General features: G+C 36.1%; 2 protein-coding genes and 3 pseudogenes across 2 annotated transcripts; 3 read left to right on the top strand and 2 right to left on the bottom strand.

The window, feature by feature from the left end:
- The first annotated feature begins 170 nt into the window (after positions 1 to 170).
- LOC104779099 (agamous-like MADS-box protein AGL61) lies at positions 171 to 887 on the top strand. Its single transcript, XM_010503492.2, has one exon. The coding sequence runs from the start codon at positions 215 to 217 to the stop codon at positions 758 to 760; it is 546 nt and encodes a 181-aa protein (XP_010501794.2). The 5' UTR covers positions 171 to 214; the 3' UTR covers positions 761 to 887.
- Positions 888 to 1,709: 822 nt separating this feature from the next.
- LOC104779098 (agamous-like MADS-box protein AGL61) lies at positions 1,710 to 2,216 on the bottom strand (annotated as a pseudogene).
- Positions 2,217 to 6,106: 3,890 nt separating this feature from the next.
- Positions 6,107 to 8,548, bottom strand: LOC104777468 (transcription factor bHLH80-like). The gene is made up of 5 exons (XM_087506187.1): positions 7,733 to 8,548; positions 7,054 to 7,188; positions 6,879 to 6,944; positions 6,462 to 6,530; positions 6,107 to 6,344 (listed from the first exon to the last, which is right to left on the bottom strand). The coding sequence occupies exons 1-5, from the start codon at positions 8,201 to 8,203 to the stop codon at positions 6,291 to 6,293; spliced, it is 795 nt and encodes a 264-aa protein (XP_087362313.1). The 5' UTR covers positions 8,204 to 8,548; the 3' UTR covers positions 6,107 to 6,290.
- A 10,347-nt stretch (positions 8,549 to 18,895) lies between these two features.
- On the top strand, positions 18,896 to 19,760 carry LOC104779097 (putative cyclin-T1-1 pseudogene; annotated as a pseudogene).
- Positions 19,761 to 22,071: 2,311 nt separating this feature from the next.
- On the top strand, positions 22,072 to 23,084 carry LOC104779095 (blue copper protein-like; annotated as a pseudogene).
- The last annotated feature ends 1,069 nt before the right edge of the window (positions 23,085 to 24,153 follow it).

Genomic DNA, 24,153 nt, shown 5'->3' with positions numbered 1-24,153 from the left:
AATTGTCGAATTTCCAAATATTGATTTGATAAAGTTTTGACCAAGTTTTATGAATTTAATATTTACTACCATCTTTTATTTATATAATGTCAGTCTTCCACTCAGAAAAAATAAACATATTCTTTAGCTAACAAAAAGAAAAAGAAAAACAAATTAAGTTTACAGTTTGTCCTGTTTTAGTGATTAAAACCTTTGTTTTATATTTGTCTCCAACATGAGTTCGAGAAAAACCAAAGGAAACCAAAAAATTAACATGAAAAAGATAGAAAATTATGTAGACGGCACGATTACGTTCTACAAACGCAAACAAAAGATCTACACTAAGCTCAGTGAGCTGTCTCTTCTTTGTGGTGCTGATGTTGGGTTTCTTGTGTACTCCAACAGTGGAATCACATACACATTCGGTAGCCCATCCTTCAAAATCATTGCAAAGCGGTTTCTCAACGGTGAGGGCTCTTCGTCAACCTCACTACTACAACAATCGAACATAGATGTTCAACATAAAGAGAAGATGGAAGAACTCTGCAAAGTCTACAACAGTATTTTAGAGAAGTCTGATGCGGAGAAACATAAAGGGATGGTCATGGCAAAGGCTGAGGCGGAGACACTGCCAGTGGAGAAGGACACGTGGTGGAGAGTCGATCCAACAACGATTAAGGACATGGAAGTCCTAAAGCAGTTGTTGGAGAAATGTGAAGATCTCTATGAGAAACTTCATGAAGAGGTTGTTTCAAAGAACCAAATAGAAAATGCACCGTAGATTTAATTTAGTGGAACATCTGTTTCATTCAAGATCCCGGCCCTAAATGTTACTCTTTCCATTTCAAAAATTGTTGTCATTCTATGTTTAGTTTTTGTTTCAACTAGGTTGTCGTTTTCAATTTCAATTTTACATTGTTATTTTAAATCGAGAATTATTTCATTTACCCTTTATGAAATGAATAAAATATTAAATAGTTTGAAATTCTAATAGTCAAATAAGAAAAAACATAACATTTGTCCATTTTTTAAAATTGTGAGAAATAATCTGAAATGATAACTAATTTGAAGATATCTTAATGTTTTATAAAACCTCTTGTTCCGACAAAATTACTTATGTGGAAGAGTTCATTGAGTGATAGTGTCTTTCAGATTTATTGATGTGTTTCGTCAACTATTCTATTAGAAAGCCAAACGAAACCACAAAAATCAATGCAAATAATGCAAAGAATTGATCAAAACCATTCTATGATCATCATTCTATAATCTTATGTAGAATGTTTTTGATCAATTCTTTGCATTGATTTTGGTGGTTTAGTTTGGCTTTATGATAGAATATTTTACGAAACACATCAACAAATCTGAAAGCCACTATCACTCAATAAATTTTACATAAGTAACTTTTATAGGAAAAATAGGTTTTATAAAGCATTAAGATATCTTCAAATTAGTTATCATTTAAGATTTTTTTGCACAAGTTTTAAAAATAGATATATGTTATGTTTTTTCTTATTTGACTATTAGAATTTCAAACGATTTAATATTTTATTCATTTAACAAGAGACAAAATAAAATAATTCTTGATTAAAAATAACAATGTAATATTAAAAACAAAAACGAACACTAAGTTGAAACAAAAAACTATTATAGAATGACAACAATTTTGAAATGAAAAGAGTAACATTTAGGGCCGGGAACTTGAATGAAACAGATGATCCACTAAATGAAATCTACGGTGCATTTTCTATTTGGTTCTTTGAAACAACCTCGTCACATAGTTTCTCATAGAGATCTTCATACTTCTCCAACAACTGCTTTAGGACTTCCATATCCTTAACCGTTGTTGGATCGACTCTCCATCATGTGTCCTTCTCCACTGGCAGTGTCTCCGCCTCAGCCTTTGCCATGGCCATCCCTTTCTGTTTCTCCGCATCAGCCTTCTCTGAAATACTGTTGTAGACTTTGCAGAGTTCTTCCATCTTCTCTTAACGTTGAACATTTATGTTCGATTGTTGCAGTAGTGAGGTTGACGAAGAGCCCTTACCGTTGAGAAACCGATTTGCAACCACTTCGAAGGATGGGCTGCTGAATGTGTATGCAATTCCACTGTTGGAGTACACAAGAAACCCAACATCAACACCACAAAGACGGGACAGCTCATTGAGCTTAGTGTAGATCTTTTGTTTGTGTCTGTAGAATGTAACCATGCGGTCTGCATAATTTTCTATCTTTTTCATGTTAAAATTTTGGTTTCCTTTGGCTTTCTCAAACTAATGTTGGAGACAAAATTAAAAAAAAAAGGGTCTAATCACTAAAAGAGGACGAACTGTAAACTTAATTTTCTTTTTCTTTTTCTTTTTGTTAGCTAAAGAATATGTTTGTTTTTTTAGTGAAAGACAGACATTATATAAATAAAAGATGATACTAAATATTAAATACACAAAAATTAGTTAAAACTTTATCAAATTAATATTTGGAAATTCGACCATTGTTGTAAACTGACTTAGAGTTTATGTCATATTTGACCGAGAGTTTATGTCATAATTGAAAAATACTTAATTACAAGAACTGAGTCAAATATGTAATCCACCATTTTCTTGAGTATTTATTGTCTTGTTTTTGGAATAAACTCTATTAGTCAAAGTTCTATCATAATTATCAATATTTGAAATTATTAGTTTTAAAAATATAATATCAGTAGAAATACTATTCTACATTTATATTATGTATGTATTTTGTACAAAAGAATATATATTTAGATATATATATATATATATAGTTTATTTCCAAAATAAGAATTAGTCAAAAAGTTTGTCAATTATGACATAAAAAACCTCAGTCACATGTGACATAAATCTAAGCCACTTTCTAACAATGATCAAATTTCTAAACAGCTTCTTATAATTAAAAGAGAAGTACAAATTAGAGAATGTCCAAAATTATTGATCTAATTACTCAAATTGCCACTGAATTATTAAGAAAGGAAACACTTAAATGAAATCACAAAGGACAAAATTGCCTTTAAAAACAATCAAAATTTTGATTTTAGGTGTGGGGCCCGCGTGTTTTTCCTATTAACCTACACCTAAAATCAAAATGGGCCTTACTATTGTTAAATATTTTTGTATACGTGTTGGGCCTTACTATTGATAAATCCTGCAAAACAAACAAATGTAATAGTTGTTACTATTCGAGGAATAAAACCAAAAAATTATCTATAAATGAACAAAAATTATAACATACGTTTAAATGTTAATATCTGCCCAAATCACACCACATAAATCATGCATTGAGGAGATTGGTGAAGAGAATGTAGTTCAAGTGGTTACTGATAATGCCACTAACAATATGGCTGCGGCAAAAAAAAATGAAAGAGATCAAGCCCAATATATTTCGACATCAAGTGCGATTCACTCCATCAATTTGATGCTAGAACACATATTAAAACTAACAAGGTTCAAAGGTACAATTCATATGGCGAAAGAATTCACAATCTTCTTAAATGCTCATCATAAGACATTGGCGTTGATGAGAACATTCACAAATAGGACAGACATTGTCAAACCTGGTGTTACTAGATTTGCATCATCGTTTCTTACTTTGCAAAGTCTCTTAGATAAGAGGGATCAACTAGCAGCCATGTTTTCTAGCGGTGAGTCGAGAAACTGTAAATGGTCGAAACATTCCAAAAGAATAAAGGCATTTAACATAGTGATGAGTGTTAAATTTTGGAATGGGGTGATAATGTAACAACCCGTCCCGTGGAACCCACTAGCCATTGCTAGCTTGCCCCCATAGGCCCCAAGATGGCCCTGCAGGGCATCGATCATAACCCCTCACTGTAGATATCCAAATCCACCAGTATGTTATTGGTGCACCAGGCGTTCCTCGAACCTTGTTCTCCACCCTTTAACAACCTTCCCACAGGATAAGCTGTCACCAATTGATCAGATAGTAGGGTCTACGGGACGGGTTGTTACAGATAATGTGCTTGAAAGTTTTTGGACCATTGGTCAAACTGCTTTGACTTGTTGATTGAGATAAAAAGCCTATAATGGAATTCTTGCATGGAGAACTAATAGAAGCAAAGAAACAGACCAGTGATGGATTAAAAGATGTGGAAAAAAATGTTAAGCCGATATTGAATATCATTGAAAAAAGGACTAATGGTCGACTTGACAATCCTTTGCATCTGACAGGTTATTTGTTGAATCCATACTATTTCTATAAAGATTCAAGCCAATCGACCAATGATGAGGTATTAAATGCAGTCTTTAAGTGTGTTTCTACATTTTTCCCAGATGATGTCATCACACAATGTCAAGTCATCAATTCTGAACCGGCGATTTACGAAGACATAGAAGGGAACTTTGGAAAACCATTGGCCATCCTAGACTGCCAGAAGGAGGATTATGATCCAGGTATTCTTCTTTCACTTATTTTTTTTCTATCAAATAATTTGAGGAGTATGAAAACTATCAAAGGAGATCCGTTTTTGAATTTAATGTGTAGACAGTACAAAGAGTCTGTGACAGATGGGTTATGCTAGCCGTCCCAACGGACCCCAAGCTGGCCCTGCAGGGCATCGATTCTAACCCATCACTGTGGATATCCCAATCCACCATTAGGTTATTGGTGCGTCAGGCGTTCCTCGAACCCTGGTCATCACCCTTTTATCAACCTTCCCACAGGACAAGTTGCCACCAATTGATGATTTTTATGTAGCAACCTGTCCCGTGGACCCTACTAGCCTTACTGCTAGCTGCCCCAACTGACCATCCGCGGACCCCGCTAGCCCCCTGCTAGCTGCCCAAACGGACTCCAAGCTGGCTCTGCAGGGCATCGATCCTAATGCCACGAGTAGGTTATTGGTGCGTCAGGCGTTCCTCGAACCCTGGTCCCCACCCTTTAACAACCTTCCCACAGGGCAAGCTGTCACCAATTGACCTGCAGATCATGGTTAGTTGATGGGATTTCCAATGATTGAGAGGACTCACAATTTGGTTCACAAGGTGATATAGGTGAAGAATAACCATTTCGATCAACAATTGATGATGCAGATCAAATTAGAGAGTTAGATGATGAAGATGATTTCATATCCAACAATGAAAGAATTTGTTGATATTGATTGCGAGTCTGACGATGACCAAATTCTACAAGTTGACGGAAAAGAAGAACTTGAAGTTTAAAATTGCTTTATCTTTCTATTTTAGTTTTCCTATTTCAATTATTTAGACTACTTGGGGTTAGAATATAAGGTTGATACTATTGGTTTGACAATTTCATGAATATTTTTGCAAAGATTTTAATATTTACTTTGTTTTATTATACATATTTAATTATTTATATGTAATATATTTCTAATTTATCATATCTATATATATTTTTAATAAAATATATTTACCCTATATACAGCCGCGTATACGGCTATATGCTAAACGGTGGTGCACCGTCTTACTAGCGCCTAACGTATTTTAGAATATTGGTAGCATAGAACAAAACCACCAAACTTCTAGAATATCATGCTCTTTATTGCTTTGATTTATCTTACTGAGTTTTTATGAAAATACTCATATAGATTGGAGAAATGAGGAAAGCAAAAGAGACGAAGTAAAGATGAAATTCAACTTCATACGAAGTTAAAAGAAGACGTAAGTCTAACAGTTCGAAGAAGGATGTTAATTACAAATTCAAGTATATATGTGGCGCTTTCTGTTGAGATTGATGGTGTTGTTCGTATATCAAACGAACATGGCCGCTGACTGTCTCGAAAAGTTTAAAATAATACTATTTTTTTGGATTAAAACTTTAAAAAGAAAAAAATAAAATGTGTATTGCTTAATGCATATGGGTATTGGCTACTACTAGCTAGTGTGACAATATTGAGAATAGTCACATCTCACAAGTTCAGCTCTTTCCGAATATTCTTTTTATTCTTTCAAAGATTTGTTTTGAGCAGACTATATTTTTTGTCACTTCTCACATGAAACCAAATCAGCTCCTGTTTCTTAATTTTCCCTCTACAGTTTCAACATACAACAAAATCTATACCAACACAGATAGATAAAACAGATAACACTATCAGAATATATTCTCCTCACTTGTATAAAGAAAATACTTCTATATATTAGCTCTTTAAAACTTTTTTCCTTATTGTACAAAATTTTACAGCTAAAATTCATACATCAAATCATCTATTTTTTTTTTCTTTTCTAGTTCAATATATGATCATGTTTGGAATTTTCGAACAGATCATCACCATTTTTTAGATTTTTAAAAATACAAATTATATATCAATCCTAAAGGAAACATTATTGTTCTTCTTTAGGTTTGCATATGCACCTCTTCTGCTGCTCTGTCAACTCCTGCATTAAATTTCAATACCAAATAAAATGATCAAATAAATGCAAAGCCTGAAAATTTTCTTCTATAAATTTGTGTTACTAATCAACTAGTATATATATATATATATGTAGATAAACCTGGATCTGGCTTTGAAGAGTCTTCACATACTCCACAGCTTCTTCCAACATGTCTGCAGTGTTGGTTTGCTGCAACAAATAAAACAAACGAACCCGAATCACCATCGCTATACAAATCTCCCAGAGTTTCAGAAACGTCAAAAAGTTTGATTTCAATATAAAAAGGCAAACTAATCAGATATAATACACGGAATCTTGATTGAAAGACTGCACACAATCATGGTTTATGGACTATGGAGTAGATAGTTTTGAAGTTCCATTAATGCCTTCACAATCATCAACAGTTAACATCAAAATTCCTTTACAGCTAAGCTTAAGCATTAAGCATATATAATCTTGGCCCATTTCATAACTTTTTTTATAAAAAAAATTCCAAGAGAACTGGAAATCAGTCTGCCCTGTAAAAAGAAATTTTACCTTATCCATGTTAGGAACAAGTTCTTGCAGCCGCCTGATCCGATCGCTTATTCGTGTTCTCCTCACCTAAAACGATAAATGGAAGAAAGCTTAATAACAAAACAAGAACGAGACAGAAACAAAATCACTACTGCAAAGCATCATCTAGCACAAGGTTTTAAAGTAAAATAAATACCCGCTCGGCAATGCTACGAGGATGAGTTGCACAACCTCGTTTAGCACGAACCCTACAAGGAACTGAATCCTCAAGAAGCTTGTCCATGTTCATATCCATCATTCCTGATATCCCACCACTCATTTGCTCTTCTTTCTACTCAACAGAACAAAAGGGCAGAGTTTAGTATCCATCAAAACATTTCTTATCTAACTAAGAGGCACCATTCCGAAACTAGTCAAGTTACACGATCTTCCGATATGGCAAACCTTACATGTAAGGATCAATACATCAAAAATGGACTTTGAGCAGTGACTAATGGAAGGCACTTTATGTGCTGCCATCTAACTAATACACGCTTTACGCAACACAACCACAGGATAACAAAGAAAACAAAAAAAAAAAAAACTGCAACTTGCTGGGATTTTGTTTCAAACAAATGCAAGTTGACAAATTAGACAAGACTACTACTACTACTACTCTTTTACATCCTTATTGTCTCCACAAATCGAACAATTCAAACACCCATATTAAACAATAACCGTATCAATCGAACTCAAGTCAGAACCTGAACTCAGCATTTTGACCATAAAAATTCAGACAAGTTGACAATAAAGTAAACAAAAGATCATTCAATAAAGTTCACATCTTTTTGGCAGGTTGAATCTGACTTAGTACTAAATACTTGAGAGAATCTTACCATCTGAGAAGAGAAGTGTGCTTCATCCATATCCCTAGACCGTTTGGTCGGAGAAATGTCAACGTTCGGCGACAAGTAATCATAACTCGCCGAAATCCCAAAATTAGAGAAAAACCCATCAGTCCCAGCACAAGACCCACTAAGAAAATCCGCCGGAGAACTATTCTGACGGTGAAAGCCACCACCTTGGTGAGTAGTACTATACAAACCCTGCTCAACAGAACTCGGGAACTCGAACGAATCACGACTCGTTATCACACCAGCGTTGTTGTTGTTGTTACCAGTAAGAAGCTCTGTTAAACAAAGATTAGGTTTCAAACCATCTCCCTCTTCTTCTTCAAGTAGGGTTTCAATCCAAGTAGCTGGAGCTGAACGGATCCGAGATAACCCACTTCGACTCATCTCTCCTCCTCCTCCTCCTCCTCGTCCACCGTCCTCACCACTTCCGTCGCCGACATTAGTTGATTGCATCGGTTGTTTCTTCTCTTCTCAACGGCGAAATGGCTCAGTCGGTGAAATTGAATTGAAAATTTTCAGTGGAGACAATTAGACAAAGAGACACAGCAGAGCCAGACCTGATTGTTCTCTTCTCCGATTGTTTTGTCTTTTAGTTGAATTTTTTTGTTTTTCTACCGTGTGATTATTTTTTAACACGGATACGTAAACCTGATCGTTGGATTTAGATACTTTGTTGAATTTGACTAAGATCTAACGGTAAAGAAGGTAGAGTTTAGGTGCGGCGCGTAACTTTGGAATAAGTCTAGCTTTTGCGTCACTGTTGCTCCTTTTTTTCTTTCGTTTCAGTGGATATGGTTTCATTTATTCGTCTACGCGCAATTGTAACGCGTGAGTTTCAACTTCCGAGTCTTGACCGCGAGGTTAGGGAAGGGGAGAGAGAAATATCTGAAATTGGAAACAAATTTGAAACTGTTTTTTTTTTTTTTTGTTATTTTCATGTTGGAGGATTCATCAAACTTAATATTATTATTAGGTAACAATCCGCACAGTGCGGGATAAATCTATGCAGATAATATTAGAGTTCTGAGTAAAGTTATTTTCAAGAATCTAAAATATGTTTGTGTAAAAAAAAAATATAACTCGTGGGAATATGTTTAGATCATCAAACTATAATGTATTAACTAAATATATGTATAAACAGCTCTTTCTTCAATCTATGCAAGATTTTTTAAAAAAACTTTTTTTTTAATTTTGAGTAAGAATATGTTTCATCCGTAAAATATTATATCAGTGGTATTAAATAAGTCAATTCCCTATAATAATGATTATTGTGATGATTTTATTTTAGAAAATTTAAATATGTGAATAGTAATCCATAATTTTTTAATAGGTGAATAAATTCTGGTTATGAAAACGTTTTAGATCTAATAATTTTATATTTTAATAATTAAATATGTTATAAAAATGATTGAAATAAATTTTCAAATTGAAATGTTTTACTTTTTTTATTAATTGAAAAGGAATATTCATTAATCATTCAATATTAATTATGTGTAAATATCCATAAAAATGAGGGTAATAAATTTATTGTTGTTTTAAGCTCTCTAACGACAACACATCAACATTTTCTTGAGAATGCTTCTCTATTAATATATAGGGATTTTTTCCACAGAAAAATAACAAGTTGGCTATGATACCAATTGCAAAGACCATTAATGAATATTAATATTAGTTGTATTAATTGATTTAAACATACTAATATTGTAACATAGAAACTCAACACATTTCATATTTAGTTAGAGAACAAATATATATATATATATATATATATATATATATATATACCAAGTATATCATATTTAGTTAGAGAAGTATGGGGAAAATGTAATAATGGGATTATTCAGGTTTAAGAAATTGTATTTTTAAGTTTTCCACTAAGAAGTTATTCGCGTTGATAAAAGCTTTTGCATTTGTCTAATATTTTCGTGCATGTATTTAAAGTAATTAAACATTTTTTTATATTTTTAAGTGTAAAGATAGAGTGGAGCCGAACTTATAACATCCGATTAATCTTTCAGGATGAGTATAGTCCTCGAGTAGTGGACTGATACTCTTAAGACCATCTCAATGTACTATACTTTTTGCTCTAAAATAGAGTAATTTAAAAATAGAGTAGAGTTTCTATCTAATGTATTACATAATTTTAGTTAATTTTATAAAATTATGTATGTTAAGTGTATTTCATTCTCGTTATAATAAAATGTTATTAGAAAAATAGTTACATTAGGTAGATGTCTCAGTAATATTCAATATGGCAAAAAAGCATAAATTATGCTGCATTAATAAATATATATAATATTAAGTAAGTGACGAAAAAAGAAAACAATTCAAGTTGCTGTAGAGAAAAAAAAACAAAAGCAATTGAAGTTATCACCGAGCCCATGATACCATCCATGTTATGTTTGTTGAAAACATTTGTTTTTGTACAACCCATGTTGTTCAGTTGTTGTTCGTAAATAGCATAAAGAGTTATTAAACAAAAGAGAATTAAATTTAAGAGACTAAAGTATAAATAAAAAAGTTCACATTTAAAATAGAGTAGAAAATATTATAGAATTTGTTAGAAATACATTTTTAGGATAACCTTTTCAAAAATACATTTTTTGAATATTTTTATTTTTATCATTTTTTGCACAATTACAATATGTTAAATTAATTTTTCAAAATTCTTTTTATGTTTGGATTCTCTATTTTATATTTAGGATATAGTTTTTAAGATTAGAGTTTAGTATTTAAAGTTTAGAACTTAGAATTTAGTTGTTTTATATATAGAAAAGGGGTATTTTTAAAAATAGACAACATGAAAAGGTATTTTAAAAAGTGACATAAGAAAAATAGTATTTTTGAAAACTCCCAAAATATCATTACTCTATATATAAGTTATCTCATTTTTTCTCTATTTTAGAGTAAAATATAAAGTAGGTTTGGAGAAGATTTTACTCTATAATTAGAGTTTTTACTCTAAAATAGAATAGGTTTGGAGATGCCCTAAAGCATGACATCATGTATATTGACTGATCAAATAGAGTGATTTAGTAAATTGAGGAGAATTGATATTTGTCTTGATATGATCGTGGCCAGCAAGGAGACAGAAGCTGCAGAGAAACCGGAGATCGTGGGAAGGATCACTCGTTCAAGAACTAAGAAGATGGCCAAGGAAGCTCATACACTCATAGCTGACGGGTCATTCAATCTACCGAGGATCCAAGTCTTCAACATATCCACCCTGAAGACTTCACCCGGTAATGATAACTAGATAACTTAGGTGTGAAGTTTGTACTCTTTTTCCCATAGCTGAATTTTGTCCCAATGGGTTTTTTCGGTATGGTTTTTAATGAGGCAAATGGATCACTACGTCGAGTTATCTAGAAGTCATTACCAATGGGGAATAATGTACAAGTCACCATGACTTCTGTACTAATACAAGTGACTTCTGTACTACTACAGATCACCTAGACGCTTCGTTGTTTTCTTATTTCCTTTACACGCCTTGTTGTTGTATTTTGAACTTCCTGTTGTTTGGAGTGTCGAGCCTTAGGGTTGATTATAAAACCCAAAAGCGACGCCTCCTTGTTGGGTAGCGAAGAAGTTTTATGTAACAAGTATTGTTGAATCTTTCTTCTCTCAATCCGAACTCGTGAATGCGTTCATGATTCCGAGTTTCTAAACACTTTGTGATTAAGAAACTCTTCACTTTATTTTCGAATCCATATAACCATCTAACACTTCCCACCATCGAATCATTGCTCTTCTCTCTCAAACATCACCTGCCGTCAATCGCAATCTACTTTTGCATCATCACCATCAATTCACGTCGTCTCTTACCTGTCATCAGCCTCCATCAGAGTTTCATCCTAGGGAGTTCGTATTATGTGGTATCAGAGCCAACTCTGTGCCAAAGGCTGAGCGATTCTAAACCCTAATCTCGTTTTGTGTTGTTTTGATTTTGTTCATTTGTTTAATTCTTTGTTGTGTTAGTCTCTGCTGTTTTAGCTTTCGTTGTGAGTCTTGTTAGTTTTAGGATTTGTTTTTTTTGTTGTTCGTTTGTGTCTAGATTACGAGTATTAGAGTTTATTTTGTTCTTTCACTCAAGGAACGTTTTACTTCGAGTTTTCTTCTTTATTTTGCAGGTACAATGGAGCTTTCTCCAGAAGCTATGGAAGCTTTGAACCAAGCCATGGCTAAGCAAACAACATAAGCAAACAAGACAATGTCTACTCAGTTCCAGCAACAGATGGAGCAGCTCAGTAACAAGTTTGAGAAGCAGATCAAAGATATAGCTCAAGCAACTAGCGCTTCAGATCAGAGTTCTTCAGAACCGCCTAGTCCTAATGAGGCTCTCCGCTTAGCTAAAGGAAAGGCACACGTGGGAGCTTCTTCCAAACATACACGGATCAGAACAGCTAAGTCACCTACTGGGGGAAGAGAGACTTGTTTCAATCAGAGAAGAAACACTCAAAGCACAGAAAGAGAGTATCAAAGAACTGGTAGAGATCCTACACGCCCACGACGAGCTGAACAAGTAGCTGGGCATCAAATATACTTTGATACAGATAGAGAGTATTCAGAAGAAGAGGAAGCCTCAGATCATAGCCAAGAGACAATGAGGAGAAACAGAAACAGAGATCACGGCAGGGATTATGATCCTTTGAGGCAGCAACTGAATCATCTCAAGATTCAGTATCCTTCGTTCCATGGTACCAATGATCCAGAGACTTATCTAGACTGGGAAAGGAAGATGGAGTCGAACTTTCAAGTTCAAGGTACCTATGAGTTGAACAAGGTGAAGATAGCCATATCTGAATTCAATGGCTATGCTTTGTTGTGGTGGGAGCAGTTGGGACTCACTAGACATCGACAGAGAGAGCCTGCTATCACTACATGGGAACAGTTAGTCACACAGATGAGAAAGAAGTTTGTGCCTACACACTACCAGAGAGAGATTCTTAACAAGCTAAGGCATCTCACTCAAGGCACTAAGTCTGTAAGAGACTACTATCAGGAGCTGGAAACGCTTATGATCAGGGCTGATCTGAGAGAAAGTGAAGACATGGTTATGTCTAGGTTTCTTGGAGGTTTGAACAGAGAGATTCAAGAGAAGATAGAGCTGCAGAACTATGAAGATGTGTAAGAAATGGTACATAAGGCAGAGCTAATTGAATCACAGATCAAGAGAAAGGGAGTGAGGTCAACGTTTACGCCTAACATTCCCAAGCCAAGAGAGTTCAGTAAACCCGCCTTCACCAAGGACAGCAAACCCGCGACAGCCACAGTTAAAGAGGAAGTTAAGATCGATTTCAAGCCCAAGAGTAGCACCTCTACAAGTCATATCAGGTGTTTCAAATGCCAAGGGATGGCGCATTATTCCAGAGACTGTCCTAACAAGAAGATGTTTCTTCTTCAAGAAGGAGGAGAGATTGTGCCTGTAGACAGTTTAGAGAGTGAACCAGAGTCTGATTTAGGTGAAGAAGGTGAACCAGCAGTCATGGGAGAGATGTTAGTAGCACGCAGAGCTTTAAGTGTTCAGACTCATCCAGATGATCGAGGGCAGCGTGAGAATCTCTTCCACACCCGGTGTATGGTTCAAGACAAGGTATGCACCTTGATCGTTGATGGTGGTAGCTGGACTAACGCTGCTAATGAAGAGATGGTACAGAAGCTTAATCTCAAGACCACTTCACATCCAAGACCTTATCAGCTACAGTGGTTGAATAACAAAGGAGCTTTAACAGTTTCACAGCAAGTGGTAGTGAAACTCACAATTGGGAAGTATGAAGATGAGCTTCTTTGTGATGTTATTCCGATGAAGTCCAGTCATATTCTTTTGGGAAGACCATGGCAGTTTGACAGAAGAGTGTTTCATGATGGCTACACCAACAGACAGTCATTTGAGTTCAAAGGACGCAGGGTCACTCTTCTACCACTTAAACCCAACGAGATCTACAAGGATCAGCTTCACATGAACCGCAAGGATACAGAGAAAGTGTCTCACAGCCTGTACATCAATCTCAGCGAGTTCAATAAGCTATTTGACCCAGAGATGAGCACATTCATGTTTGTCTACAAAGAGACACTCGATAGTACCAAGCCAGCAGAAGAGCTTCCACGCGAGATGATAGAAATTATAGAGGAGTACAAGGATGTATTTCCAGAAGAGATACCTCCAGGCTTGCCTCCAATACGTGGGATAGAGCATCAGATCGATTTGGTACCAGGTTCAGCTCTACCGAACAGACCAGCTTACAGAACCAATCCTGTAGAGACTAAAGAGCTGCAGAAATAAGTAGAAGAGTTGATGACCAAGGGACACATCAAAGAGAGCCTCAGTCCATGCGCAGTACCAGTCTTGCTCGTACCAAAGAAAGATGGTTCATGGAGGATGTGTGTTGACTGCAGAGCTATTAACAATATCACAGTGAAGTACAGACATCCGATCCCGAGATTAGATGACATGCTGGACGAGCTATGTGGGTCAACAGTCTTCTCAAAGATCGATTTGAAGAGTGGGTATCATCAGATCATAATGAAGGAAGGAGATGAATGGAAAACAGCTTTCAAGACCAATCAAGGGCTCTACGAATGGCTAGTCATGCCGTTTGGTCTCACCAATGCTCCTAGCACCTTCATGCGTTTAATGAATCATGCTCTCAGACCTTTCATTGGCATCTTCGTGGTTGTGTACTTCGACGACATCCTCATCTACAACAAAGGTCTAGAAGAACACTTAGAACACATCCACCAAGTTCTAAATGTTCTTCGTTCTCAATCCCTCTTTGCTAATTTTTCTAAATGTTCGTTCTGTACTACTGAGGTTGTCTTTCTAGGCTTTGTTGTCAGTGCAGAAGGAGTTAGAGTGGACGATGAGAAGGTCAAGGCTATTAAAGAGTGGCCAACACCCAAAAACGTGGCAGAAGTCAGGAGCTTTCATGGACTAGCAGGATTCTACAGGCGATTTGTCCAAGACTTTAGTACTATTGCAGCGCCACTTACAGAAGTTATCAAGAAGGATGTAGGATTCAGATGGGAGGAAGCACAAGAGAAGGCGTTTTCAGCCTTAAAAGAGAAGCTTATCACTGCCCCTATTCTCTTACTTCCTGATTTTATGAAAACTTTTGAGATTGAATGTGATGCCTCCGGAGTGGGTATAGGTGCTGTTTTGATGCAGGATAGGAAGTCAGTAGCTTACTTCAGTGAGAAGCTAGGAGGATCGACGCTAAACTATCCTACATATGACAAGGAGCTGTACGCCTTGGTTCGGGCTCTTCAAACGTGGCAGCATTACCTGTGGCCAAAGGAGTTCGTTATTCATACTGATCATGAGTCCTTGAAGCATCTCAAAGGACAACAGAAGCTCAACAAGAGACATGCCAGATGGATGGAGTTCATAGAGACTTTTCCCTACACGGTTAAATACAAGAAAGGTAAGGATAATGTAGTCGCAGATGCATTATCCAGGAGGTACACTCTCGTTTCTACCTTGTCTTCTAAGCTTGAAGGTTTTGATAAAATAGTAGAACTTTATGAGACTGACATCGATTTTGCTGAGAGCTATGGCAAATGCCATAAGTTTGCTTTTGAAAACTACTATAGGTAGGATGGATATCTATTTTATAAGGATCGATTGTGTATACCAAGAGGATCCATAAGGGAACTGTTGATTAGAGAAGCTCACGGGGTGGACTAGCTGGACATTTCGGAGTGTCAAAGACTCTACTTGGACTGCAAGAACACTTCTATTGGCCTCAAATGAAGAAAGACGTTGAGAAAGTCTGTTCTAGGTGCCATATCTGCAAAATGGCCAAGGGTAAAGTACAGCCCAACGGCTTGTACACTCCTCTCCCTATCCCTTCTCAACCTTGGACTCATATTTCTATGGATTTTGTTCTTGGCTTACCTCGAACCAGAAATGGTAGAGATTCGATTTTCGTTGTGGTTGACAGGTTTAGCAAAATGGCTCACTTCATTGCCAGTCACAAGACGGATGATGTTGTTATTGTAGCTAACTTGTTTTTCAGGGAAGTAGTACGTCTGCATGGAATACCTCAAGTAATCGTTTCAGACCGAGATACTAAGTTTCTAGGACACTTCTGGAGAACGCTATGGGCTAAACTCGGAACCAAGCTATCATTCTCAACCACATGTCATCCGCAAACAGATGGGCAAACCGAAGTGGTAAACAGGACACTATCTACACTCCTCAGGACCTTAGTGAAAAGCAACCTCAAGTCATGGGAAGAATGTTTACCACACGTAGAGTTCGCATATAATCACGCTAAGCATTCTTCTACTTTATTCTCTCCTTTTGAAATTGTTTATGGTTTTAATCCACAATCACCTCTAAACTTGATTCCTTTACCTTTAAGTGTGAAGTGTAGCTTTGATGGCAAAGAAAAGGCTGAACAGGTCAGGAGGATACATGCTAAAGCTAAGGAGAACATAGAGAAAAGAACCAAGCAGTACGAGAAACATGCGAACAAGGGCAGAAAGGAGATCGTTTTCGAAGAAGGAGACTTGGTGTGGATTCATCTACGCAAGGATAGGTTCCCAGAAGAGAGGAAAAGCAAGCTTCTACCACGAGCTGATGGTCTATTTGAAGTCGTCAAGAAGATCAACGACAACGCCTACCAGATTGATCTTCAAGGTAAGTATAATATATCTTCAACCTTCAATGTTTCTGACTTGCTTCCTTATTATGTAGATCCCGATTTAAGGACAAATCCTTTTGAAGAGGGGGAGGATGATATGATCGTGGCCAGCAAGGAGACAGAAGCTGCAGAGAAACCAAAGATCGTGGGAAGGATCACTCGTTCAAGAGCTAAGGAGATAGCCAAGGAAGCTCATGCACTCATAGCTGACGGGTCATTCAATCTACCGAGGATCCAAGTCTTCAACATATCCACCCTGAAGACTTCACCCGGTAATGATAACTAGATAACTTAGGTGTGAAGTTTGTACTCTTTTTCCCATAGCTGAGTTTTGTCCCAATGGGTTTTCTCGGTATGGTTTTTAATGAGGCAAATGGATCACTACGTCGAGTTATCTAGAAGTCATTACCATTGGGGAATAATGTACAAGTCACCATGACTTCTGTACTAATACAAGTGACTTCTGTACTACTACAGATCACTTAGACGCTTCGTTGTTTTCTTATTTCCTTTACACGCCTTGTTGTTTTATTTTGAACTTCCTGTTGTTTGGAGTGTCGAGCCTTAGGGTTGATTATAAAATCCAAAAGCGACGCCTCCTTGTTGGATAGCGAAGAAGTTTTATGTAACAAGTATTGTTGAATCTTTCTTCTCTCAATCCGAACTCGTGAATGCGTTCATGATTCCGAGTTTCTAAACACTTTGTGATTAAGAAACTCTTCACTTTATTTTCGAATCCATATAACCATCTAACACTTCCCACCATCGAATCATTGCTCTTCTCTCTCGAACATCACCTGCCGTCAATCGCAATCCACTTGTGCATCATCACCATCAATTCACGTCGCCTCTTACCTGTCATCAGCCTCCATCAGAGTTTCATCCTAGGGAGTTCGTATTATGTATGATAACTGTGTTAAAAATCTTCACCTAATATTAATTATATCCCATAAAATCGATAAGTCAAAACAGATCATTTAAAATAATAATTTTTAATCATTTAAGAATTAAAACTAATTTTTAAAAAATCATCTAAGAACTAATACACTCTTTATTCAAACATTTAAAATCAAAACAGATCATTTATTTTCAATCGATAAGTCAAATTATGTGAAAAGTAAGTGTTTTCGATTTACACAGAAATAATATTTAAAAAAAAATGAAACTTTGAGTAAAAGAGATTTAGGTGATGCAGTAAGGAAACCTCAGCTTTAACAATGAATTCATTTGCGTATTCATATTCTAAGGGATTGTCCAGAAATGGCTGGTGTGTGGGCTCTTTTGGTTCCAACTAGGAAGAGGAGAGAGTTTTTTTTTCATGTCATTACTGGAGTGGTTGTATAGTAAATTGGGGGACAATACTACAATGGGAGAGAGTACATAGTTTACACTTTTTGCAATGTCTGTTTGGTGGGATTGGAAGCGGCGGTGTGGTAATGTGGTTGGAGATAATGGCAAATGTCGGGATAGAGTGCAGTTTCTTAGAGACTTGGCTCAAGAGATTTTTGTGGTTAATATGTAGGTTGCGGTTCCTCAATAGAATCAAGGTCTGAGGGCCGGGTGGAGAGGTAACCTGGGTTAGCAACAGCCAGAGGTGTCATACGAGATGAAGCCGATGACTGGGTCAAAGGTTTTGTTTTAAATACTGGTATTTCCTCAGTCCCAATATCAGTGGCAGACCTATGTACAAACAAGGCAGGTCACATGACCTGGCCAAATTTTTAAATTTCCCTAATGGTTATTGAGAAAAAAACACATTTATCCTCGTCAAAAAAAAATTTACTTTGCTTGACCTGGTTTAAAATTCATTTTGGGTCCGCTATTGCCCGATATCTAAATTTCTGGGAGTATACTATGGACTCTTCATTTCTTGGGAGTGTTGGGTTTTGCGGTTGCAGTTGGAAGTGGACTTCGAAATTGTGGTTGGTTTTCTGAAGGCAGGTATCGGCAATTCTCATCCGCTGTCGTTTTTGGTACGCTTGTGCTATGACTTTCTTTCGAGGAACTGGATAAAGCGTATTTTGCATGTGTATAAAAAAACTAACCGTCTTGCATATGAGCGACCACTTGACTTTGTTCGTTCTATTTTGTTGGAGGATGATTATGGGACTGCCTTCCCACGACAACTCCGGTCGTAAGTTTTTAATTAAGTTGAAAAAAATGAGTTAGTTATTATTTCTTACTTATTAGTGTATTAAGTTTTGAAATCTAAGCAACAAAATTAAATACATTTTCAAAAATTGAAAAGATGCATTATCAAATTTGACTTTTGTCATTGAATTTTGTAACTTAAATGTGAGAATAAAAAAAAAGATCTTATTCCAAAGAAACGAAAGATTACAAAAGAAGAAGAAAAAACGAAATATCCAAAATAGATGGACAATCATTTAAATTTTTGATTGGTCTACTCATCTTAGGGTTAGGGGTTTCGTTTAAAACCCTCCTCTATTCTCGATCTTTTTGGGAATCAAATCGTTTGGGAGATTTTGGGGGATAAACAATGGCAGAAATAAGCAGCTGGTATTACACAAGAGAAGAGATAGAAAAAAACTCTCCATCGAGACTCGACGGTATCAGCATTAAGGAAGAAACTTTCCAACGTTGGTCTTACACTTCATTCCTTCAAGAGCTTGGTCAGAGACGAAACAGTCCTCAGAGGTCTATAGCAACAGCGATTGTCTTATGTCAACGGTTCTTCACTCGCCAATCACTCGCAAAGAACGACCCTAAAATAGTCGCCACCATCTGTATGTTTATCGCTGGAAAAGTCGAAGGGTCTCCAAGGCCGGCTGGTGATGTCCTCCTTTTCTCTTACATGGTTTTGTTCAATATAGAACCGTTGAAAGATGTGTTCGAGAGATTGAAGGTCACTGTGTTGATAGGAGAGAAGCTTGTGCTCTCTACATTAGGATGTGATCTCGACATCGAACACCCTTATCCACTAGTGATGGATTGGATTAAGAAATCGGTTAAGGCCGAGGATTTTAGGCGTTTGTGTCAGGCTGCGTTTAACTTCGTCAATAACACACTACGGACGTATCTTTGCCTACAATTTGGACCTTGTCAGATCGCTGCTGCTGCTATATACCTCGGGTTGAGCATGTGTAAGATGAAGTTACCTTGTGATGGAGATAAAGCGTGGTTTCAAGAGTTCGGTATTACGAAACGTCAACTGGCAGAAATTTGCGACCAGACTCTTGATCTTTATGTTCAAGACTTTGTCATTCCGAGAGGTGACTGCAAACAGATCAAGATTGATGAAACAAGATCTTCTCAGGGTCTTCAAGGTCATCAAAATGATAAGGGAAATTGTCAAACGTAGTTGATAAGTCAAGAAATGTTGTTGACACAGATGATTGTGTACCTTTTGGGGAATCTCCAAATATAGATATAGTGACTAAAAGAAAATGTATTGGCAAAACATAGCAAACTTTGACACAGATGATCTTGTGAGCAAATTTTTTTTGGGGACATTGGAAGTGTTTGAAAATATCAGACTATTTTTCTTGTGCAAAAAAGATTTAGTTTTGTTGAAACTTTGAGACATTATATATTTATATTCTCTTTAAGATCTATATTATTAATTCTTTGATTATGTATTGCACCTATATGAGATAAAGAACAAACCCACATAACGAGTTTCTAAGCTTGTGACACGATCCTGAAAAGTCATAACTAAAGAAGATCAATTGAATTGAGTTAGTCATGTCCTTCATCATAAGTCTGTTCTGATACTAAATCATTTAAATTTGCCATTTTTGGAGATGAGTGACTGCTTGAAAATCACGAGATTGCACATATCATACTGATCAATCATGATGAGACGATATTGATGATTGATTTCTTTGAGCTTAAGAACTATAACGTAATTGGCTCATCAAGATCACATCCTTCATTTTTATGACATCATTAGGTCGACAAGATCATGCCTCATAGTTCAATCTCGTATTACGTTAAGTAACACGCGCTACTGGAGTCGACCTCGTTAATCTCTAACCATCCATATAATTTAGATTGTTTGTATTTCCATATTTAGCTAATTTTCCACAGCACCCACATTATATGTACCACTTAGATTGTATAACCATACTTAATAACCAGTTCAATCAACTAGTTAACTAGAACGTTGGGATGGAAATTGTAACTTCAAGATGGTCTTTAATATATAGCGTACTGTTGGGTATCCATGATACCTTCTAAATCGATATAGATAACACAATCAGTCAATCACAAAGATTAACACAATCAGTCAATCGATAAATAATGTTACTTGATTTATCTACTCCGATCTATTAGATTTGATTTGATATCTAAGTATAAACTCGTGTATACAAAGATCCCGAGTGATCAATACTCCTTCATAATTGTTAAAAATTAATCAAGATACATAAATTAGTGTCGGACATTTGTACTCACTACCAGCCTTTGACACGTTACCAGATTCAACAAAAAATAATTGTGGCTTTTATTATATGCATAAAATGTATCATAGTATCAAAATTTATTTCATCTACTTGTCCCGTGCCCGTATTATATTCGTCTAGAGGATAATCCGGCCCGGTATAGGAGGAGAGTACTATTAATACTTTCGTTTTATAAAAAGTCAACTTGGAATCCCCGCAAAGGAGAACACGATGATAAATTGACTATAAGAGATTGCCTCTAGAACATGTAATCAAACAACAAATGATAAAATTTTACTTAAACAAATGGGCAAGTTAGGGCCCCTTGAACTCCTTCGTAACGCAGCCCCTCGAGAGTACCCACATTAGCTAGCTCTTTGTTTTCTCATGGCATAACGCAACATTCGGTTGTTCGAACGAACTATCCTCCCCCAATTCACCTAAAATTAGGAATTCTCTAGTCCAACGCAAACACATCACTGCCGGTCACACAAATAGACTTCGCATCATCCCAGATATTTGGGATGATGTCAGCTTAGCTGAAGATTCAGGTTCACTATTTGCCTCTTCATTCGAGCCTCTCTCAAAAACATCTCATTATTTACCGTCGTCACAGGCTGCAAATTAAAATTTTTGATGTTTACAGATTATTATAATTCGGTTGTTGTGACACGGGAGAAAGAACTTTGCTACGAGATATGTTGCAACTTTTTGTGATGGGTTAACAACTTTGCTACGAGAGTTCTAGTCGTTCTAATGAGACAAATTGACTATGCGTTGTTCATCTCTTCCTTCCAAAATAAAAATTTAAGATTTTTAGACAAAGTGACTTATACATGAAATAGAATTTGAAAAAAAAAAAAAAACAAGTGTATAGTTATTTTAAATTATACAAGATTTTCAAAATATAGATATGTACGATATTATCAACACATCATTTTATAAATACTATTATCACCGAATTTTCAAATTAATTTATGAATGAGCCCTTGAGTAGTTGTATTCAATAAGATAACAAATTCCATTATTAGAAACATGAAATATAAAAATAAAAACATAATCAGAAAAGGATTGTAAAAGGAACAATATATTATGTATAAACCAGAAAAGAAAAGAAAAACCTTAGAACTTCGATTCATCTAGAGAAAAAGCAAATAAAGTTAACTTAATCCAAATAAGACAAGGATTATGATTAGGGATAGTGAAACTATATAAATAGAGCACATACGTGACTTCTTTTTTCACCAACACATTCGTCCATACTTCTCTCTCGAAGCATCTTTTCTTCTTCTTCTTCTTCTATCCACACGACCCGAATCATGGTCACCAATAAGATCTTTGGCTTCGTGCTCGTGATCATGTTTCTCTTTAATTGCACCTCTGCTAAAACATACAAAGTCGGTGGTAACTTTGGATGGACTGTGACGGACGACTCTTGGGCTAACCATAAGCAATTCCACGTGGGAGATTCCCTCGTCTTCGAATACGATCAGAACGTCAATGACCTCGCTCAAGTTTCCAGCGGTTTAGAGTATGATTCATGCGATTCCTCTTCTCCTAAAGTTGTTTACAACACCGGACACGATGTGGTAACCTTTAAGGAACCAGGACATTATTACTTCATCACCTCAAATCATATTCAATGCATCTCCGGACTTAAACTCGACGTTCTTGTCGTCCATGACCAATCACGTCGGATTCCTCAACCACTACCATAGAGCAAGACACATGAACCGTCACGTCCGATTCCTCCACCACCACCGAGCAAAAACCATGGCCCGTCACGCCATCAGATTCCTCCACCCCCACCACCGCAGAGCAAGAACCATGAACCGCCACGTCCTATTTCTCCGCCGCCACCACCACCGAGCAAGATAGGAAGGATCTACAAGGTCGGTGATTCCAAAGGATGGAGCGTCTACAACAGTTACTACTATTACAAGTGGAGTAAAGATAAGCAATTTCGTGTTGGAGATACTCTCTTTTTCGAATACAACAAGGAACTCAATGACGTTAGAGAAATCAGCGATGATCTTGAGTTCAGATCCTGTGAACAAAATTCTACCGTAGCTGTGTACAAGACGGGACACGATCTCGTTAGGCTCACTAAGCCATTATTTTGTGAGCTTAAAGACAGGTCTTTGTCAGGCTGGGATTAAGCTTCGAGTCACGGTGCAACCATCAACGGAAAACGTTACTTTTCCAGATGTTCCCAAGAAGCTCTCACCTATTAACCGCTGCAATAGGTGGAGGTGGTGGTTATGTATTTTCAGACCTCATCACTAACCATTCGGATCAACTAACTAATTAACAATGGAGATTTTTAGTTTAAGCGTTTTTTTTTTGTGTTATTATGGGTTTTTTTTTTTTTTTCTTTTGTTTTTGTCCTTTAGTGGTTGAAATACATTGTTTCGTTAAAATTTTGTCAAATACTTTTTCTCAAAATTTCGACGTTTCTATTTAATTTGATTATGAAAATGCCTATAAAGTTATAAACATGAACACGTTCCACATGACATGACACATGCCCATGTGTTAGATTCTGAGCAGCAACGAGCCTTGTAAACAAGGGACACTTCGCATTATTGATTGACTAGGGGCGAACCTGAGTTACGCCCTAATGATATATTTAACTACTGTTATTTTAAACTTTGTGAACTTACTTTAACTTTTAAAAAAGGATTTTAGTATACTTCATACATGAGAAGATTATGTAATATTGTATTTAACATTTAGTAAAGAAAACGTATTCTAAAACTTGGTAAACCTAGTAGCAAACTTGGTAATACATCATACATTCACACAAAGTTGCAACACATCCAGGGTTTTAAAAGCAACCTACCGAGCCTATTCATCTCTATCATTTCAACGAAGCGGATTGACAATTTTTGTTTTCCATGTCACAACGACTACATTAGATATATTCTTTCTTTCTTTTGATTTCCGACCAATAGCAACTCTAATTTTAATAACATATGCTTTCGAAAGAAATTTAAATTTTATATTTGCATAACATGCGATTTCATAATTTTTTTTATCAAAATATTAACTCAAATTACCCCCCCCCCTTCTCTAAAGAAATGTTTCTGTTTTTTTTTTTACGTGAATAAATCAAATTAAGTGTCACTGTCACTGTGGATGAAGGTTTGACCATATCTTTTTAACGGGAAATTTTAATTTTGTATCTTTTACTAAATATTTCAAAATTCTGAAATATTAAAATCCTACCAAATCCTTAAAACATCAAATTAAAACATTAAGTTGAATATCCCTTTAAGTTTTTATTAATTGTACCGAATATTTTTTTCGTGTGAAACTTTGATCATCATAAATAACTTCTATATTAGAAATTTGG

This window comes from Camelina sativa, chromosome 3 (genome assembly GCF_030686135.1).
Source record: "Camelina sativa cultivar CO46 ecotype springtype chromosome 3, ASM3068613v1".
Taxonomy (NCBI): Eukaryota; Viridiplantae; Streptophyta; class Magnoliopsida; order Brassicales; family Brassicaceae; genus Camelina; species Camelina sativa.
Note: the sequence above shows the minus strand (reverse complement) of the source record. Positions and strands in the feature narration are given on the sequence as shown.